Consider the following 21,756-nt stretch of genomic DNA (forward strand, 5'->3'; position numbering starts at 1 on the left):
GCCAATGGAGCGCGGAGGCGTCCTCGCCGCGGCCAATGGGACGCCGACCTAGGCGGGACCAACCGCCTGGTAACGGCCTCGTGGTAACAGGGTGCGCGCTGCCTGGGCTCTGCGGGCTCCGGGGCTCGGGTTGTCAGGATGAAGATCGAGGAGGTGAAGAGCACCACTAAGACTCAGCGTATCGCCTCCCACAGCCATGTGAAGGGGCTGGGGCTGGACGAGAGCGGCCTGGCCAAGCAAGCGGCCTCGGGACTCGTGGGCCAGGAGAACGCGCGTGAGGTGTGGCGGCGGGCGGCGGGCCGGGGGTGCTGAGGCGGCCTGGGCGGGGCGGACCTGGGCCCCGGCGGTCGGCGCGACGCGGGGGTCGGCGGGGAGAAAACGGGCGAAACCCTGCTCTCCCGCACCGTGCGTTTCGGACACAAACGTTTAAACCGCCAAACAGGAGTGTTAGACTTTGGGGATTGGTTCTGCGGGGGGACCTCTGCGGGCCCCAAATTGGAGTTTCTGGGAACGCATTGGGAGGCTCTGGGATTTTAAAGCCGGAAAATGACCAGCCTCGGCAGGTGACGGGTACCGAGTCCTTTTTGACCATTGCAGTTAAAGCCCACATCTACTAAGTGATGATGGTGCCCAGTCCTCTCACCTACGGCATTATCACAGAACTATTCAGGCTCTTTTTTAAAATTGTTTTTTGTAGATGAAAAAATTCAGGGTGAGAGACCTGGCCACTCAGTCCACTGGCCGCTCAGTTTAGTAATAGCAACACTGGAGTTTGTGCCTGTGTGTTTCTGACTCCCGAGACAGTGCTCTCTGTGTAGTACAGCCCCCCTCAGCCCTCTGCCAGTGGGCCTCTGCTGTGGCTCAGCAGCTGTACAAGTCCCGGTTAAGACTCTTGCCCTCTAAGAAAGGGCCAAAGAGAAGCCTTCGTTTTGAACACCATCCTTCCAGAGGGGAAAATGTGACAGGATAAGGTGACTGAACTTTCTGTTTATCCAGCTTCAGCTTAAGGTGGAAGTTTCTCTCAGACAGCTGGATAAAGTTTCTCTCTATGCGGCTGTCTGAGAGGCTGTCCCTGCAAACAGCTGTTGAGTGCTCTCCATGTGCTAAGCAGCCCCATTTCCGTTGTCTTATTGCTCCCCTCCATCCTTACATTGTCTCTCCTCTACTTTTTTATGACACTTATCTGACATACGACAAAATTGGAAGACTTGTATACCCTTGTGCCCGGTTTCTGCAAGTAACATTTTACACCGTTGCTTTATCTTCCATCTGCTCATTTATCCATCCAGCAGCCATCTGCCTTTGCATTTCAAATTCAGCTGCAGACATTAGTATACTTTACCGTAAATATGTTAGCATTTGTGCCTCTGCGTTATGAATTCTGTTTTCGGATGAGAAAATTGTGTTTCACAGAGATTAGGTTATGGGTCTGAGATTACTCAGCTGGGGATTGGTGGACCTAGGATTTAAAGCCAAGGCAACCTGACTCCAGAATCCATGCTGTTAACTCGGATGCTGTGTGCCTCCATATGAATATGAGCTGCCCAAGGACAGAGACCGGGTGGTGTTAAATATCCAGAACCTGGCTTATTATAGGGACTCAGAATTTATGTACTGATTTATTAGTCATCCCACTTCTGCTGCCAGGTCCTTGTTTGAGTCTGGTCACATCACCAGCCTCCTTGATGTTCAATAGCCTCACCTGAAAAATGAGAGTGACAGTTTTTTAAAGGCCCTTCCAGTTCATACTTTTTAACTTTTGGAATCCACTCAAGTGTCTCACTGGAGAGAAGGAGCCTAAATGGAAGAATACTAACGGGAAGAGGAAGTGTGTGAATGAGCGTACATAGACAAGGCTTGAACAGTCTTCTACCTGTTTAGTTGCCCAAAGAGTTCCAATGCTGAGGGTCATGACATCAGCGGTTACTATGGAAAGACCACAGTGGCTCTTTTATCTTTTTAAAAATGCGACCTCTGAAGAATATCTTCTAGGCTGTGTAAGTGTACTGTGCTTTTCCAGCTGAGCCAGAAATGGAATAGAGCACATCCACATGCTTTCCTTGAACCTGTGTTTTTGAGGGGCTAAGTGTGAGAGCAAGATACATCTCCATAGTCCACGGGGAAAAGAGAGAGAAGAGTTAGATGTGTTCACAAGACGTTGTCAGCACGCTACTGCCCAGGGAGAAAAGCTGTGACCTGCCTTGAGACAAATAGAATGCACCTTGCAGAGAGTCATGCTTTAAATCAGTGCAAGAGATCTTGTGTTATGTAGTCTCAAGATACAGGTGTTCAGGGAGTGTGACTTTCTCAGCCTTGCTCCAAAAATATTCTAAAGTGCATAAAATCAGTAACCCATTTACAGAATTTCTGTGTATGTACATACATATATGTGTCAGTATACAGTCGGCCCTTGGACAACATGGGTTTGAACTGCATGAGTCCACCATATGCAGATTTCTTTCAGTATATAAGCATTGGGACACTTGGCTGCTGTCACAGATATGGAGGGCTGACTGTGTAGTTATGTGCTGATTTTTGACTGTGTGGAGATCGTGCATCCCAACTTCAAGGGTTCATGGGTCAGCTATATCTACAGATAGATGTATGTGATTTTATATACACACACACACACAATGTATATGCTGTACAAAATGGCTTAATGCTCAGAATATTTAAAATATGCTCACAAATAATTTAGTCTTGAGGATTTGAAAGGCATTTCTTGGCTCTTATGATGCCACAGATTAAAATCACATGCAGCGTTTGCTTGCAGCATTCTGGGATAGTTAACTGATGGCCAACTAGTAGAATATCATTGCTTCTTAGTACTTAGTGGGTTAGTTTGAGAATCTACTGTAAGCTGTGAATCTCTCCCTGGAAAATGCACACGTGCAGATAGAAACACAGTTTTGTTTCCAATTTCTAGAGGGCCCCTGGAGTATATGCCACAGCTCCCATTTCCATTCTCCATAGAGCAGCCATCAAGACCCTTTAAAAACGAATCTTCAGAACGTGACATGTAGCCTGGGACTTTTTCACTGGTTTCCCATTACATGCAGAATAAAATCCAAACTTGACTGTGGACTGGAAGGTCTTCATCTAAGTTCTGCCCCTCCTGCCTCCACGACCTCATCTTCCTTGCCTGCTTGTTTTCTGAACTCCAGTTCATGCAGCCTTTCTGTCCCTTGGGTGTGCCAGGCTCATTCCTGTATTTTGAGTTGCCGGGAACACTGACTTCTGCCCTGCCTGGAGTTTCATGTATCAAATACAATGTCGAAGAGGCCTCCCCAGATCGCTCTGTGGAGTACCCTCTGCCCCAGCCACTCGCCCCTTTGCTGCCCTTTCTTCATAGTGATTTTGTGTTTGTCTCCCCATGAGAACAGGAGCTCCGTGGCCCTCGTGGCCTCCAGCACCTGGAGCAGCCCCTGTGGTGTCCTGGCGTTCAGTGAATGAGTCTGAATTGTGTGCACCAGAGACTGACTGTTTCCTCCTGTGAAGCATTTTAATATTGATTTACTATTTCTTTCCATTGTGGTGTCTAGGCATGTGGTGTGATAGTAGAATTAATCAAAAGCAAGAAAATGGCTGGAAGAGCTGTCCTGTTGGCAGGACCTCCTGGAACTGGCAAGGTACTCATTTTCTCTCATTTTAAAAATCTGCCCAAGAGGTTGATTTTAATGTCTAAACCAAATTGAATTTGTGTCTTCACTAGTCTTTGTTTAGCTGAATTGGTTATATGTATGTTTTTAAAACTGATGCGCAGTAATACATTTGAGTATCTAAAATCCATGCTTCTAAAATTCAAATTATCCTGGCTGACCTCCAGAGAAGAGAGAATGGAGTCCTCAGAGGGGTCTCATTGTCCTTAATTTCTCTTTTATCTCTTTCAAGTCTCCTTTGCTTTGGAAATATATTTCTGTTGGCCTAGGGCGTCATAAAATCTTGGGAATGACATCTTATTTGGGAGGGAAAGAAAATCGGTCAGCAGGCAATTTTCCAAATGCTGACTTGACGCAACACTGCCCTAGCTGTGAGAGATGGCAGGAGAAGGGAAAAAGAGTTTTGTCTTTTTATCTCCAAGGGCCTCATGGGCTCCCTGGGGCAGAGAGGGAACCACGGCAGCAGGAAGGTCTTCAGCTGAGCTGCAGGGCGTCGCCTGGCCATAGATGCGACTGGCGTTGCAGCAGAAGGTGGCGCTTGGGCTGGTATGGCTGGAGGAGTTGAGGCTTGACATTTACCCTTGGAGCGGGGAGACGGTTTGGCTTTGCAGGAAAGAAAAGGGCCTTTTAGGCCGAGATGCCTAACAGCTTGTGGGATCTGTGAGGGGCTTGGCCGGGTGCTTGAAACACACCATCTGGGCCTGTTTGTTCTTTAAGAAGGCCGCTTGATGCTCCCCTCATAGCTCAGTTGGTAAAGAATCCACCTGCAATGCAGGAGACCCCGGTTTGATTCCTGGATTGGGAAGATCTGCTGGAGAAGGGATAGGCTACCCACTCCAGTATTCTTGGGCTTCTCTTATGGTTCAGCTGGTAAAGAATCTGCCTGCAATGCCAGAGACCTGGATTCAATCCCTGGGTTGGGAAGATCTCCTGGAGAAGGGAAAGGCTACCCACTCCAGTATTCTGGCCTGGAGAATCCATATCTAGTCCAAGAGGTCTCAAAGAGCTGGACACAGCTGAGCAACTCACTCACTCGATGCAGGAGAGGAGAAGCTTGGGAGTGAGTTTGTAAAGAAGGGGGTTCCACCCTGGTGCTGAGACCCCAGGCAGGTCCCTTAGCCTTTCTGAAGCAGTAGCAGCCCTCCCTGTTGAAGAGTTATTAAATTGGTACTTGTAAGATGATGACTTTATCATTTTGAAGTCATATGATTGAATTGCCAGTATATCTTACGTTGGTGTCTTAAAGTTGAGGAAAAAGTGCTGTATTTGTGAACAAGTAAAGGGCTGTAAACGTGAACTTCAGTTTCCTTTCTGCTCATCACTGTGTGTTAGTTGCCCAGTCACGTCCGACTCCACGCGACCCCATGGACTGTAGCCCGCCAGGCTCCTCTGTCTGTGAGATTTCCCAGGCAGGAACACTGGAGTGGGTGCCATTCCTTCTCCAGGCTCGTCACTGTGTTTACCATTTATTTGCTTACTGTCCCTTTTCGTATCTTAGATGTTTGCTCTCTTTCCATTTTCTTCTTCCTAAACCACATCATTAAGAAGTTCCTTCTAGAAGGAACTGGCAAAGTCAGGTTTGTGTTAATTGTATTGCCCTTGTTTTGAGAGAGAGTTTTGTTGGATATGTAGTTCAGCTGACAGACGCTTTCTCTCAATGCTGTTTCTCTCAATGGTATTTCCTACCTTTTGGGTACTAGTGTTGCTTTCGAGAAGATTAATTTTGAGGATTCTGTCTTTTTTCTCTGGGTGTTTTTGGGATATTTTGGTTTTGGTGTTTCACTGTGGTATGTCAAAGAGTGGATTTATTTTCATTTATCTTGCTTGATATGGATCTGAGTATGTAACATATCTAATCAGTTCTGGGAACTGGCTAGCCTCTCTTTCTTCAGATGCTGCCTTTCTGTGGTCTCTTTCCTCTCCTGAAGTCCAGTGAGGTGGCGCCCCCCTGCAGGGGTTCTCCGCCTGGACCACCTTTGCCCTCTGGGCCCTGTGGCACTGTCCTGAGACATTTCGATCGTTGCACTCGGTGGGGCAGCGGGTGCTGCTGGCCTCTGGTAGGTGGAGGCCGTGGGGCCCGCAGGGCGCCCTGCAGAGGTGGAGAGGCTCCCACAGCGAGCTCTCCAACCTGAATCGCCCGCCCGGAGCCTCTCAGTTTGTCCTCGAGTCTTTAACCTATGTTTTCTGTTTCTTTGGCTCTGCTGCATTCTGGGGAGCTTCTTTAGACCTCTCTTCCAGTCTGCCTTGTAGCCTGTGAGAAAGCTACTCTTCAATACAGTCCGTTGAATGTTTTTCATTTTGAAAAATTTGAAATCTACAAAAGAGTGGAAAGAACAGTTAGATGAACCCCTCTGTACCCTACTCATAGGTAACTAATGGTAAATATTTTGTGAATTTGTGTTTTCTGTATTTTACTTCTGAACCGTTTGAAAGTAAGTGCCAGGACCTTCTTTGCCATGATACTGTTATCCACCCAAGAAGTGTAATGTTGCTAATAGTATTAGCTAATATTTAGTTCATAGTAAAATATCTGTAAGTCTTTTCAGTTTTTGGCTCTCTCGTTTTCTGTGCTTCTTTTTTTTTTGTTTCATTTTGTTTTCATATTTCTTATTTGAATTATAATCACATACCTCACATTGCATTCACAATAGTTTCTTTAGTCTCTTTATCTGGAACAGTTATCCTTCCCTGCATTTTTTGGATTCCTTGTACAGTACTGACATTTTTGAAAAGCCCAGGACAGCTGTTTTGTAGAGTGTCCTACAGTGGTTGTCTGACTGTGTCTGAAACACTCAGCACTTTGGCAGAACACTGCATAGGTGGTGGTATTGTGTCTGGAACCTGCATCGCAGCGGAAGGCTGACACCACGCCGTGTTCTCCTCTGAGGGGACTGGGTCGCTCTGAAACTCAGTCTTCTGGGAAGTGACACTGAGATGTTGGGAATATCCTTTACCCGATGGCTGTAGCATTTCAGTGGTCTTTGCCTTATCACACTGCTGGTTGCACAATGGTGACTTGTAAGTCTCTCGAACCCTCGGTCACTAGGTGACTTGTAAGTCTCTCGTACCCTCGGTCAGCACACGCGCCGTGCTGCGTTTGGTTGCTCAGGTGTGTCCGTTCTTCGCAGCCCAGTGGACTGCGGCCCCACAGCCCTCTGTCTGTGGGATTTTCCAGGCAGGAGTACTGGAATGGGTTGCCATTAACCTCATTAATACATATATTCGCTTGCTTTTTTTCTTTTTCTTTTTACTTTTTTTTGTAATGAAGAAGCCTCTCCCTCCTCCTCTTATTTTACAATTTTTTCATTTCTTCAAGATCTGGCTATTTTTTGTAGTCTCTTGTTTCTTGTTCATGAAACAATTTCTTACTCACTTTATATCCTGTGTCTGCTTGTGGACTTGTGTTTGATCAAATCTGAGGCTTCCCTGATCTCCTGATCAGGGCCGAGAACTTCCTGTGAGGGGCCCTGCTTGCGCCCACCCCAGGGCACGTGATGGGAATTTTGTGGCTTGGGTTTCTGGCCGTCAGGCCGTGTAGAGCCCAATCCTGAGTCTGTCTGAGAGCCTACTAGGGAGGCCTCCTCAGCCAGAGCTGCGCTGAGACTGGCCAGCTTGTCCCTGGCCCTTGGAGACTTTCTCTGTGGTCAGCTTGTCTACTGACACGTGTTCTTTGAGGCTTCTTTGTATCCATGGTTTCTGGCATCTATCAAACACAGGCCCAGCTCCCCAGGCATGGCAGCTTTCCTCTCTGGATCTGGCTTGACTATTTACTCATTCTGGATGTTCTGTAACAGGAAGGAGCGGCTGTGGCTCTCTCGGCCAGTTTGCTGGAGCCGTGGGTCCTTGGTGCTCTGGTAACATCGTACCATTTTCCTTCAGGAGATACCAGAGGCTCTCAGCACCTGTGGGTTGTCCAGTGGCCTCTCCACACGTTCAAGGCGTGGGGTAACTCTCCTGCGCCACTGTGTGCCCACGGGCCCCGAGGTTTAGGCAGCGTAACTGAGTGGCCGGCAGGAGTGCGCTGCTTGTTCAGAATGTGGCCGCTCCCCTCTTAAGGCTGCACGCTCATAACAATGGGGCTTTGTGTTTGGGTTTTAGGAAAAGGCGTTCATGTGGAATTGAAAATAAAGTTGACTATTTAATCTTTTGGCAACAGCCTCTTTGTGCCACTTGCTTGGGGCGGTCATCAGAAGTGGGTCCTGGAGACGGGGTTTGCATGCTGGCCCTGATGCTTGCCAGCTGACTGTGAGTGAGTTGGGCATGTGTGGCTTTCAGTTTCTAAGTCCATGAAATGTGAACTAGATCATCGAGTTCATAGGCTGGTTGGGAGCATTCAGCGGGATCTCTTGTGCAAGTCAGTCAGGCAGTCAGTTCAGCCACTCAGTTGTGTCCGACTCTTGATCCCATGGACTGCAGCATGCCAGGCTTCCCTGCCCATCACCAACTCCTGGACTCAATGGACTCAACATCCATTGAGTCAGTGATGCCATCCAACCATCTCATCCTCTATCGTCCCCTTCTCCTCCTGCCTTCAATCTTTCCCAGCATTAACGTCTTTTCCAATGAGCCAGTTCTTTGCATCAGGTGGCCAGAGTATTGGAATTTCAACTTCAGAATCAGTTCTTCCAATGAATAACCAGGACTGTTTTCCTTTAGGATTGACTGTTTTGATCTCCTTGCACTTCAAGGGACTCTGAAGAGTCTTCTCCAACACCACAGTTCAAAAGCATCAATTCTGCTCTCAGCTTTCTTTATAGTCCAACTCTCATATCCATACATGACTACTGGAAAAACCATAGCTTTGACTATAGAGACCTTGTTGTCAAAGTAATGTCTCTGCTTTTTAATATGATGACGATGCTTATCACAGCTTTTCTTCCAAGGAGCAAGTGTCTTCTAATTTCATGGCTGCAGTCACCATCTGCAGTGATTCTGGAGCCCAAGAAAATGAAGTCTCTCAGTTTCCACTGTTTCCCCATCTATTTGCCATGATGTGATGGGACCAGATGCCATGATCTTCGTTTTTTGAATGTTGAGTTTTAAGCCAGCTTTTTCACTCTCCTCTTTTACTTTCATCAAGAGGCTCTTCAGTTCCTCTTCACTTTCAGCCATAAGAGTGGTGTCATGTGCATATCTGAGGTTATTGATATTTCTCCCGGCAGTCTTGATCCCAGCTTGTGCTTCATCCAGCCCAGCATTTCACATAATGTACCCTTCGTAGAAATTAAATCAGCAGGGTGACAATATACAGCCTTGACGTACTCCTTTCCCGATTTGGAACCAGTCCGCTGTTCCATGTTTGGTTCTAACTGTTGCTTCTTGACCTGCACACAGATTTCTCAGGAAGCAGGTAAGGTGGTCTGGTATTCTCATCTCTTTGAGAATTTTCCAGTTTGTTGTGATACACAGTCAAAGGCTTTAGCGTAATCAATGAAGCAGAAGTAGATGTTTTCCTGGAACTCTCGTGCTTTTCTGCGATCCAGCGGATGTTGGCAGTCTGACCTCTGGTTCCTCTGCTTTTTCTGAATCCAGCTTAATCATCTGGACGTTGTCGGCTCACGTCACGCAGTCTTCGTGCAGGTCCCTCTGTCCTACATGGTAGGTGCAGGTTAGTCCCTATAGTAGCCGCATCTCACGCTGTCCTTCTGAGAGCCTTTAAACGGAAGCAGCTGGACACCCCGCGGCATTTCTTAGCCACGCAGTTCTCATTTGGTACAGGGACACATAGGTCATTTCTTCCGTATTGGGCTGCTGTGGGGTCTGCACTGCATCAGGTGTGGCACTGTCTGAGTTCACAGCTGAGGGAGGGGTGTTGGGGCCTGTAGCGCTGGGGGAAGAGAAAGAAGAGTGACTGGGCAGGTGAGCAGTTTGGACAGAAGTGGGCCTGGCCGGCCTGCGGCTCTCCCCACGGCGTCCTGGTCGAGCGTGCTGCTGCCTTGCTGTCATGCTCTAGAGATGGTCCCTTCATTCTCAGAATACAAGAGAGCACAGCTCTAGAGATATCAGCCTCGGGGGCACAAACTCGGATGCCTGCTCACGTGGGCAGTGGGCTGAGGAAGCGCCCAGGAGCTAGTGCGAGCCTCGCTGGGGGCAGCTGCCTGGGTGTCCACTCTCAGCACAGCCGTGTGGCCACTGGGGCCCGTTGTGGCCAGAGCTTCTTGCTTCTCAGAAGAAGCTAAATGACTGTATTCTTCTGTGAAATTTCCCTACGTCCAAGCATGCGCAACAACTAAGTTGAAAAATACACCTGAGACTCTGCAGGCCAAAATAGGAGCAGTCTGTGGGCAATCAGCTTGCTGCCAGTGACTAACCCAGGAATTTGATTTGACTGATGAGAAAGTCAGGCACGTGGCTGGCCCATGTGCTTGGGGTCACACTGAAGATTAAACCATCAGCAGTGAACAGAAGAGGAATTACAACTGTCTCAGAGATCCACGTCATTCTGTAGCAGCAAGCTTCTTGTCTTAGCCTGTGCACCTTGGAGCTGACCTCACTGGGCTTTTGTGTCGGAGTTAAGGCCAGCTGAAAGCGGTTCTGGCTCTCCGTACGGGACGTTTGGTCATGCATCTGTTAAGTCTTCGTCTGTTCGGCAGCTGTAGTTATTTTAGCGAAAGTCACTTTGTAGTTTCTATGGGCGTGTTCAAGTATGACTGCACCAACTCGTAGCCTCAGGATCCCAGCCTGGGTGTCATTCTTCCCGATTTGTGGGGCCACTCCGCATAAAGTGGGCCTCCAGTCATTTGTTCCTTGATTACTGATTTTTGATGGGCTGTAGTTGATGGTTTCCTGAGTCTGTAAAGATAGAAAGCAGTATCTCAGAGACCCAGCAGAGCTGTTCTACTGCGACGTGGTCAGCACTGTGTTTCGACGTTGAGGGAACAGTTTGGGAAGCCTCTGCTGATTCTGATGGGAACATGATCTCTGGAACCCTGCTGCCAGAGTTTGAGGCCCCACTCTGCCATTTTCTAGATTACGGTACCAAGGACGAGTTATTTAATCTGTGTCTCAGCTTCCTCATTTGTGAAATGAGGAGAGCAGTGGTGTTCAGCTCACAGGGCTAGTGGGAGGGGCGTGTGCAGCATCGGGAGCTAGACCTGTTCTGGCCGAGTCTCAGTCGTGACAGCCATTGTGATGACAGGGACCGTTGGAGATGCCGCTCACATTAGAAATTGTCCACAAGAGTCATCAAATGTTTATTGTGAAACGTGCAAACGGTATTAAAACTAAAGGGACTAGAATTTCAGTTCCTAGTTAATAATTTCTGTTTGTAGCATATGTTCCCGAATCACTGTATTTCAAGAATGTGAAACAAGCGCATTTCTTTGCTTTCTGTGTAGACGGCTCTAGCTCTGGCTATTGCTCAGGAGCTGGGGAGTAAGGTCCCCTTCTGCCCGATGGTGGGGAGTGAAGTATACTCCACGGAGATCAAGAAGACGGAAGTGCTGATGGAGAACTTCCGCAGGGCCATTGGTGAGTACCCGCCCGCGCCCGCCGAGCCTTGTCCTCACCGGCCTCCTCCTGCGAAAACGCCTCTGGGACGTGTGCGGGTGGCGCTGCTCTTTTTCTTTTGGCGCCATTAGCGTTATCTTTGCAATGAAACACAACCCCAGTTGTTCTAGAAAGTGCTTTAGCAACCGGCAGACGCGGGCCCCAGCCCTGGTTTGGGGTTTCACTGGCACTGGACTCTCTTGGCAGCCTTCCTGTGCTTTCGCAGGTGACGGCCGCGGCGAAGGCTTTGGCCCTGAGCCAGCAGCTCTGTGCGCCGGGCCGTGGGAGCGCCGGGCCTGCGTGCCCAGCCGGTCAGCGAGCCAGGGGCTGTGGGGCTGCGGAGCCTCGAGGCAGTGCTGCCGACCTCGCGGGGCCTGGCTCCCGTGCTGAAGGCTCGTAGCGTGTCAGGCCCTCTACTGACCGTGGCCTTTTCCTGCCCAGGAGGACGTGCTCTGCATTTTGCATCTGACAAAGCAGAGTCTCATGAAGTTAGATAACTTGCCTTTGGTGATCTACCTAGCAAGTAGCGCAGAACCATAGTCTGAGCCTACACCTGTCTGACCCTGGGGCCCGTGCTCTGACTCCATACAGCGAGCAGAAGGTGACTGCTCTTCCGAAATGTCCCTCATTCCAGCCAGGACTTCGGGGGCATTGTCCTGGCCCCATGCCTGCGGGTCTGGGTCTGGGGAAATCTTAGTCCCCCTCAGACCTGCGACTCTCTCTAGGGTGCACTTGTTGGGTAACGGGTGATGAGCACTTGTCAGAGCACCTGTGTCCTTGTGTAGTCCCTGTGGTTGTCAAAGCAAGGTAAGTGTTCTCAAGAGGGACACTTACTAGAAAACGTCAAGAAGTTTTCTTCAAAGTTTAAGAAAGAATGGGCTTGTCTAAGCCCAGAATTTTTTCCTCAAGAATCTAGCGTCTAGTTTAAGGGTATGTTGAATAGGGCTTTTGCAAATCATGCTGAGTGAAAAGAGAAGCAGCTGAAGAGTGGTTTGGGGTTCACGGGAGTCCCTCTGGCTGGGATGGAGAGTGAGAGCCGAAGCAAGGAGCTGGTGAGGGGCCTAAGCGAGAGGTGGTGGGCTGTGGGCCAGCCCGGTGGAGGCAGAAAGAAAGGGCTGGCTCCTGGGTCCAGCTGGATGGTGGAACGATGAAATTTCCTGAACGATTAGACGTGGGGCTGGAAGAGAGGGGAAGTGGGGTGCTCGCCGGGTGCCGCCGTTTGCGGTGGAGGGGAAGTGTGGGAAGGAGGGCCTTGAGTGTCGCTGCGGGCGCACGGACCCCGTCCCCCAGCGCGCCCTGGTTCCCGGCCCGTGGCGGGGGCGCTCGGTGCTGTTTCTCCGAATGGGAGGAGGGGTGCTCTTGGAAGCGGGTAGAAGGAAGCAGAGGCTTCTGCATCTCAGTGCCGTGTCTGATTGATAGATGTCGTTTGGTTTACACAGTGTTTTAATAACTCTCGAATGAATTTCCAGTGTTTGGAAATTGGGATATGTCCTGTAAAATGAGAAAAGCTTTCATTCCTGCACAGCCATGGGGGTCCCAGCAAAGCAGGCTAAGTTCTAGATTTTGTCAAACTGCAAAATATTCTGACTGAAAATATTTTTTTACCTTGAAACACTGGATTTTTTATGTACCTATTTTAAATGGAAATATACACATCAGTTCAGGTCAGTCGCTCAGTCGTGTCCAACTCTTCATGACCCCGTGAATCGCAGCACGCCAGGCCTCCCTGTCCATCACCATCTCCCGGAGTTCACTCAGACTCACGTCCCTCGAGTCAGTGATGCCATCCAGCCATCTCATCCTCTGTCGTCCCCTTCTCCTCCTGCCCCCAATCCCTCCCAGCATCAGAGTCTTTTCCAATGAGTCAGCTCTTCGCATGAGGTGGCCAAAGTACTGGAGTTTCCCCATGGAAAAGAAATACAAAAAAGCAAAATGGCTGTCTGGGGAGGCCTTACAAATAGCTGTGAAAAGAAGAGAAGCAAAAAGCAAAGGAGAAAAAGAAAGATATAAACATCTGAATGCAGAGTTCCAAAGAATAGCAAGGAGAGATAAGAAAGCCTTCCTCAGCGATCATTGCAAAGAAATAGAGGAAAACAACAGAATGGGAAAGACTAGAGATCTCTTCAAGAAAATTAGAGATACCAAGGGAACATTTCATGTAAAGATGGGCTCGATCAAGGACAGAAATGGTATGGACCTAACAGAAGCAGAAGATATTAAGAAGAGGTGGCAAGCATACACAGAAGAACTGTACAAAAAAGATCTTCATGACCAAGATAACATACACATAGGAAAGTGTAAAAACACCTATTTTTAACAGTAATGAAGTAGGTGCTCACACAGCCACCGTTCACTCAGGGTACAGAGCATCAGACATGGCTCATGCTCTCCCAGGCACAGCCCCTCGCCTCCCACACGTCCCCACAGGGCGTGAGAGCCGTGGCAGTGGCCTCTGAGCGTCGCAGCCCTGTACACCCCTGTGTGTCGCGGGCAGTGCGGCTTAGTTTTGCCCCATTTATAAACTTTCTCTGGACAGAATTCACTTTAGGTGCTGTGTCTTGCTTCCTTACAGCTTTTATCTTTGTAAGGTCCAGTTCCTGTTATTACGTGTTGTGCTCTCTCTGGAATAACAGTGGAAATGGCTCACAAGACCCTCTTTCTGGTTTAACTTCTTCCTGAGTACTTTTCAGGAATTTGAGGAACATGTGCCAGAGATTTTATTTAACTCAGTAGCTGATGAGATAAAAAGTAAGATGTTACAATCAGTTCCAGTTATCTGAGTACTTTTAAAATATATTTTTATTTATTTAGAAAATGATTTTCTGAAATTGGTAAAAGATGACAAAGCTCACCTTTACACGAATGCGTATGTCTGAATTGCTTTAAGTTAATTTAAATGCCTTAAAATTTGAGAAAACTGAAGATAAATTTCCTGAGCATCTGTCATTTTTGAGGTGAGGGGACAATGTGATTCTTTTGATGGCAGCAAGGTGAAGAGGAATTTCTCGACCCTGCCCCAGAATAGAAAGGCAGGCCATTGACTGCCTTCAAAAGGGAGCCCTGTGTGTCTTCCTCTGCCTTTGAGTTCCTGTGAAGTGGCAGAGCGGGTGGGGAGGAAGCAGTAAGCCGACCAGAAATAAAAAGCAAGGAGTCTGTGCTGCTTCCTCGACGTGATGAAGATCCCTGTCAGGGATTCAGAAACCTGAGCCAGCAGATGAAACCTGTGTCGTTCCTGACGTCGTTGCCAGAGAGCGCGCCAGCCCGGCCCCCTTTCCTGGCTAACAGCCGGTCTCATTGTCCGTCCACACGTCCCCTGCCTGCTTGTCAGCACAGAGCAACTTCTAAACAAATGCAGGGCTAGTGAGAGACGGGAATGCCTTTCTTCCCCACTCAGGAATCTCGTGTCACCGCTGTCTGCCAGGAAATAGAAGGCAGCCTTCCATTTGAAGGAGCTTGTCTCTGTGGGCTATAAGGTTTGATTTAAAAAAAAATATATCAAAGTTCATTTTTAAAGTATAGAAATTTCCATCTTGTCACAATCTTCTGGTGCATTCATGTCGTTTGGAAAACTTTTGTCTTCATTCTTAGGAACTAGGCATTGGGTGCGGTAGGAAGGAAGTGCAGCCTCTCCTTTGGGGCTACCCTAAGACTTCCGCTTCTAGTCGGTCAGGTGGAGTGAAGGAGAGTAAAACTGTTCCTTAACCCTAATATTTGAGTCTTTGTCCTGATTGGGTTTCTGGGCAAAGAAGGAAACCAAGCCAGTGATAATGGCTGGGATTGAGAGTGGGCAGTGACCAAGAGTCCGCGACACCACAGGCCCGCAGTGCGGACAGAGGAGGTCAGGACAGAGAAGCTGATGGTGAGGCACCCAGCCACCACAGGGCTTCCCGCCTCACCAGCTGATGTCTCCATGCCGTGAGCAGAGCAGAGTCCTTGGTTCATTCTGTAGATGAGTGTCTCAGCTGGGCTTGTATGTTGTGATCATCTGGGGAGCTTTAACCTCATAGTGATGACAGGGCCCGCCCCCCGAAATCCGGAATGCAATCAGGGGGCATCAGTGAGTCTGCAGGCTGAGCACGTGACTGGACACAGCAGAGATCTGGAGCTGCCTCCTCTCAGCTTCAGCTGGCAGTGTTCTTCCTGCGCCTGGTCCTGCTGCTGTTATTTACTTGAAGTGAAGTCAAAGTCGCTCAGTCGTGTACAACTCTTCTCGACTCCATGGACCGTATAGTCCATGGAATTCTCCAGGTCAGAATACTGGAGTGGGGAGCCTCTCCCTTCTCCAGGGGGTCTTCCCGACCCAGGGATCCAACCCGGGTTTCCCGAATTGCGGGAGGTTCTTTACCAACTGAGGCACAAGGGAAGCCCCAGTGCTTACTTGGGCTTTTTTTTTAAGTGACTTGGTAGTCTGGTGCATACATACAGAAGAGTGCACGGAACATCGCTCTGTGTCTCGGTGGGTCGTTTTAAGTTGAAAAACCATGAAACTAGCTCCCAGTCAAGAGAGAGATGATCGCCAGTGCCCCAGAGCATCCGCATAGGGGCAGCTCTCCTTCCGCTTCTGAGATTCATTCCTATTGCTGCGAGTAGCCACGATCGTTTTTCATTGCTCCGTGATATTTGTTTGTATGGATACATCACAGTGCAGGCGGCAGACGTGGGGAAACATTGCCAGTGTTTGGCGAGTAAGAATGACATTGGGTGACCATTGCTGGCTGTGTCCTTGCATGCACATGTGCACTGCAGCCTTGAGAGTATAACCTTGGAGTTGAATTGGAGGGTCACAGATATTCATGTGTTCAACTTGAGGAGGTAATAAACAGTACATTACTTCTAAACCAGCTCACACTCCCACCAGCAGTGTCCTGCATCCTTACCAACTCTTGGTGTTGGCCGTCTTTCTAATTTTAGTGATTCTGGAGGTTGTAAAGTAGTATTTCATTGTTGTTTCTTTTATTAAAATTTTTATTTTGGAATGTATCAAGTAGCCAAGAAAAGTAGTCAAGTGGTAGGAAGGCTCCCCGTAGCCCCATCTGATTGCAGACCTGCTTTCTGACCTATAATATTTGTGTGAATCTCTGGAAAATAAGGACTTAAAAATGCCATTTTCACCCCTAGAGGAAATTAACAGTACATTCTTAAATATCAGCACGTATGTAGTTCCTGTTTAAATCTCACGTTGTCCCGTAAGTGTCATGATGTTTTCTTTTATAGTGTTGTTGTGGCATCAGGATACAGGTAAAGGTCTGTATGGTGTCCCGTACGTGTCATGGTGTTTTCTTTTATAGTGTTGTTGTGGGATCAGGATACAGGTAAAGGTCTGTACGGTAGACTCGTTGGCACGTATCTTCGTTTGAGTCTGTGTTTCCCTTATGTTTCTGTTTTTACCTTTGGGCAGAGTATAAGCTGGATAGAGACGGGGAGGCCATACTCAAGGGCTGGCAGAACGGAGTGAGGGGTTCTGGAGGCACACGTTGACTGGAGGGGAAGGACGGGGCAGGTTCCATGGGAAACGCTGTCAGCGAGTCGGCCCTGTAGCGCGGTCGGAGGAGAGGGGTCCCGGAGCCTCGGATCCAGTCCTCGGTTCCCTGGAGAGGGACGGGCCCTTCACCTCACCCCTGGGGCTGCGTCTGTGCAGTGCTTCCCTCCCCAGGACTGTGTGTGAGCAAGGCTGACTCGTTGGTTCTTATAACGTGGAGGTTTTATGGCTAAAAAGACTGTTGGAAAAGTGGGAGGGTGTCGAGTCTCTCACCAGGGTTTCTTCTGTCATCTCTCTTCAGGGCTTCGGATAAAGGAGACCAAGGAGGTGTACGAAGGAGAGGTCACGGAGCTCACCCCATGTGAGACGGAGAATCCCATGGGGGGCTACGGCAAGACCATCAGCCACGTGATCATTGGGCTCAAGACGGCCAAGGGGACCAAGCAGCTGAAGGTGAGCACGTGCCTGTGGGCACTGCTCTGCTGAGGCGCCTCCCTGTGTGAGCGCGTCTGTGCAGGGCCGCAGACAGCACCTGTGGGCAGGGCTGGCACGCAGACGACTCAGTGAGGATGGCTCCGGCTCGTTGGCGCCGAGGAAATCGTGTGTGTCAGGACTGAGCTGCGTGGTGCCACCCTGCGTCCCGCCAGGGGACCGAGTGTCTCGGGCCTGGCCGCTGACTGGCGCTCACAGGAGAAGCAGCACTGAGCGATCTGGTGAGGGCTGAAGAGCCGTGACGGAGCCATCTCGAGGGGCCTGGTGCGGAGTCCCGGCTGCAGGCCCTTTTGTGTGTTGGGACCTTGAAACCGTGATGGCTTCACTGGTCAGTTCTGCTTAGGCCCAGGGCTCTGTGGAAAGTGTGGTGGTGGCAGTGGTGAAGGTCCTGGGTGAACCTCCCAGCCCTGTCCCGTAAGCCTTGAGGAGACTGTAGTATAAGATAATGACTGGGTTTGAAAGTGGGAAGTGGAGAACGATTCAGGTAGGTTCAGGGGATGGGAAGCGCAAAAAAAAAAAAAAAAAAAGAAAGTGGGAAGTGACTGAGAGTGTGTGACACCACAGGCCAGTGGGAAGTGGCAGCTGCTGATGTTGTGAAATGGAACAATCTGATTGTGGCTTTGCCTTATTAAAATAAGGAATAGCCTCTTCTTCACGGCACTTATTCACTGTATGTGTCAAGCCCTGGGCTGAGTGCATCAACAAATCTGTGTGTGTGTGATTTCCCTTATTTTATAGATAAAGAGCTCTGAGGCACATGAGGAGGCTAAGCGTTTACCCTCGGATCGCACAGCTAGTCAGTGGCGGGGCGGATTCTCCGAGTCCTACTGACTGCTGTCTGCACTGTAACTCGCTGTGGGGCCTTTAGGCGTCAGTTGAGCTCTCTGGGGCTCCATCTCCCTATCTGTAGACTGCAGCAGGTTGACCATATAACGTCTCCATCTTTGCCTTCTTCTGTGATTTTATCTTTCTTTGACTTTGTAAGGTGGTGTCTTGGTCACTGCTTTATGGAGATCATAAAAACGTCGTCTCTCCAAAGGACCATTCTTCTTTGTCCTAACAGGGTTTCCATCTCAGGAGCTTGCCTCTGCAAGTATCTCTCTTAAACCTCCCCCTCATCTCTCCCATTCTGTATTAATTACATTTCTTAGCAGGATCTGCCACCTTTCCAGTAATTACATCTTTAGTCAATTCATTTGGGAAATTAACTGATACAAAAATGCGTGATGCCAAAAAAAGAAAAACAGAACGTGTACTATCGAATGTAGGATAGATAACATAAGGTATACAGTTTAAATTTCAGTTATCCATAAAGCTGTTTGGCACAATTTCTGTAAGAAAATAACAAGAGGATGAATGTTTTGCTTTCAAAACGAGAACTTCCTGCCACATTGAGCATCTGCGCAGGCTGTTTGGGGAGACGATGTTTCAGGGCGAAGGCCAGGCCTCTGCCTTTGTGGAGTGCCGCCCTTGTCCCAGCCCCGTTCGGGCCCGCCACGCAGCAGCCTCAGTCGGACGGTGGTCCAGGAGGGTGGGCCTGGGCTCCTGTGGTACTGTTTGTAACAACTTCATTGAGGTCTCACTGTAAGTAAAACTCACCCATTTTAAGTGCGCGACTCAAGGACTTTTAATCGGTTTACAGAGTGGCGTAGCTATCATCACAGTCCAATTTTAGGACATTTTCGTTACTCCAGAAAGAAACCCCGTGCCTATCTGCAGTAACTTCCCATCCCACCCCCAGGCCCTGGCAGCCTCTAGTCCACTTTGTCTCTGTATCTTTGCCTTTTCTGAACACTTCATAAAAATAGGATCACACAACATGTGTGCTTTTATGTGTGGCTTTTCCTACTGAGTCCTGGTAAGTTTTTATTCTAGTTTTGTTTTAGAGTTGAGAGTAACAGCTCCCCTTGAAGTTCAACAGAGAGAAACGTTTCTAAATAAAGACTCCTTATAAAAGATGCTCTCCCAGAATATCGATCGCCCAGGTGGCCCGAGTCTGGACGATCTGGAGAAGGCAGCTTTTCCCAGATGTGCTGCTTTTCCTTCTGGAGATAGAAGCAGTTGGGCCCAAGGAGCAGACACTGGGATTTGAGTCCACTGGCTTCAGAGAGATCCTGGTTTTATGTTTCCTTTGAATGAATCGCATCTGTGATGTGATTAGCCTGGGTGCTGTCATGTGGGTGAAGAAAGTGAAGCTCAGAGAGCCTCGTCTAAACCACAGGCCCGCTGAAGGGCAATTGTGGAGAGTACATAGGTTCTGTCCCTGCTTCTGGTGCAGAAACTGCCGCCCCTGCCCGAGGTGGGGAGGGCCAGGGATTGCCGCAGGGAGAGCAGTCTCAAAAGGGGGTGTTAGGGCCATGGGCCCCACCTGTAAGTGGTTAGAGCTGCGTTTGCCAGTTTGCAGCCTCTGGAGTAAAAGGAAGGAGGAGCTTGGGTCTCCCTCGGTGCCCCCCTCCTGCCTGCTCTCTGGGGCGCGCAGGCTCTAGAGCCCGCCTCACACGTCCTCACACGCACGTCCCCTCTCCGTGTGGTCACTGACTACCTCAGCTCTCACACGGGAAGCGCCTGGCAGTGTGTCAGAATGTAATGTCTATTATAGGTCCCTGGTTCACTTGTTTTCTTTTTTTAAGCTGGACCCCAGCATTTTTGAAAGTTTGCAAAAAGAGCGAGTAGAAGCTGGAGATGTGATTTACATCGAAGCCAACAGTGGGGCCGTGAAGGTAACACCGCAAGGAGACCCGGGGGCGGGGTGGGGCCTTCTCTCTTCATGGGGTCCGGGGTGCGTGGGGAGGGGCCCTGGGCCTGCTGCCCCTTATGTTTAGTCAAGTCTGCCTTCCCTGTATCTGCATTCTGTAACCTCGTGATGAAAACAGACAGTCTGTTAGAAAAATACTAAAACCTGTTTGGAAGGGGACAACAGTGAGGAGGTGAAATAGCGGTAGTCATTTCCAAATTGAAATGTGCAGGGTATTTAATCTTCCTTTTATCTCTTTGGTATTTTCTTCCCAAGATATATGCATGTGGAAAGGAATGCTGCATTAGTATCTGATTTCCAGGGTCCTGTACAGAGTTCCTCACCGTTTAATGGATGAGCATAATACTTCATATCGTGCACTAAATCACCCACCTACAAAAGAGACTGAGCAGCCCCTCCGTCTCCAGTTAATCTACTGGATTTGCCCTTTATCGGGAATTGCATGCAGTTAAAACAAGGGGGAGATTCTGGGAGAAAGTGTCGGGTGTCCTCAGCTGGGTTTTTGGAGCCCGGCGATGAGCAGATAGCGCCTTCTTGGCAGCAGGGGACCAGGCCACGTTTGGAGTTTGTCAAGGCGGCTGTTGGCCGCAGTTGGGACTGGAGACTTTTATCTCGCTGAGTGGCGTGGGGACTTGGCGGTGGACCTCACCAGGCACTCAGGCTTCTCTCTGTCTCTGTAGAGGCAGGGCAGGTGTGACACTTATGCCACAGAATTTGACCTTGAAGCCGAAGAGTACGTCCCCCTGCCCAAGGGGGACGTGCACAAGAAGAAGGAGATCATCCAGGACGTCACCTTGCACGACTTGGACGTGGCCAACGCACGGCCCCAGGTACTGCCCCCCGCTCCTGCTGGGCCGCCGGCCGCTGGCCCTGCCAGCGCGGGTCCTTTTGTGCGCTGGGGGCTCCTGGATAAGCTGTCAGTCTTGCCGCTTCTGAGGGCAGACAGTCCTTTTCTGTCTGTAATGTTCAGCAATTAACATTGCCAAGAGCGACGAGGGGCTCCTTTGTTCCAGTTCAGATGCTCTAGTCACAGATGGCTTCCTGCACACTGCTCCTTCTCCCAGCCCAGCCTCCGGCCTGAGCTGCCAGCTTCTCCCTGGCTTCCCTCCAGCACTGGCTCGGGCCTGGCATGCTCTGGGTGTGAGTGGCGGGGGCAGGAGTGTTCTTTGAGCCCTTTGCAGGATGTCAGAGAGCCTCACAGCGGTTTTCCCCCTGCCTAGCAGAACCCCCAGTTTTATAGCTTTGAGCTGGAGCTGCCCCTGCTCCTCATGTGAGTAGAAGATGGATGCTTGTGTCCTGACTAATAAAACGTGGGGAAGCTCAGGATGACTTTCTGCCGTCTCTGGGGAACGTGCGCTTCAGAGGACTGACTCTTTCCCCGCTGGTGGTCTTTGGGTCTGGTTTCCTGTTCGTCCTAAAAGAGGCTATCCCTGCTAGCAAGGGAACAGGCTTTCTAACCTGAAATCTGATCTGTGGGTGTTTTGTCCCTTGGAGCCTTGGCCAAGAAAATGCTAAAGAACCTCCGCTCGGTCTGTGCAGCAGCTGTCCCAGACCAGCCTGTGAGAGCCACTCGCCCGAGTCAGCTCAGGGACTGCGTTGCTCCGACACCAATTGGCTCAGCTAATGGTCACTTTGAGTCTTCGGGTTTTCTATGATTTAGGGCTCTCTGATTTTCTCTTTGCTCCTCTGAGAAGAGGACATACTATTTCCTACCTGGCGGGGCTGCTCTGGGGATCAGATGTCCTCAGTGCTCAGGAAGCTTTTGCCACTTTTCACTGCTGTGCGTTCAGGGACCACCTGTGTGCCCGGTAGGGCCTGGCAGCCCCAGGTGACCGTGGAGAGCTGTCTTCTGGCTGCCTGCATGGAGGCGCTGGCAGCTGGAG

The 21,756-nt window shown here is 49.6% G+C and overlaps 1 protein-coding gene across 1 annotated transcript in view; it reads left to right on the top strand.

The window, feature by feature from the left end:
* Positions 1-64: 64 nt before the first annotated feature.
* The window catches only part of RUVBL1 (RuvB like AAA ATPase 1), a 31,548-nt gene continuing 9,856 nt past the window's right edge, over positions 65-21,756 (top strand). The window contains exons 1-6 of the mRNA XM_086368836.1: positions 65-279; positions 3,543-3,629; positions 10,997-11,129; positions 16,928-17,079; positions 19,749-19,838; positions 20,554-20,703. Of these exons, the coding sequence (XP_086224962.1) occupies positions 139-279; positions 3,543-3,629; positions 10,997-11,129; positions 16,928-17,079; positions 19,749-19,838; positions 20,554-20,703 (753 nt within the window). The 5' untranslated portion in view covers positions 65-138. The remainder of the gene's footprint in view (positions 280-3,542; positions 3,630-10,996; positions 11,130-16,927; positions 17,080-19,748; positions 19,839-20,553; positions 20,704-21,756) is intronic.

This window comes from Bos grunniens, chromosome 22 (assembly GCF_055505025.1).
Source record: "Bos grunniens cultivar Pamir isolate PY7600 chromosome 22, Bosgru_T2T1.0, whole genome shotgun sequence".
Classification (NCBI taxonomy): domain Eukaryota; kingdom Metazoa; phylum Chordata; class Mammalia; order Artiodactyla; family Bovidae; genus Bos; species Bos grunniens.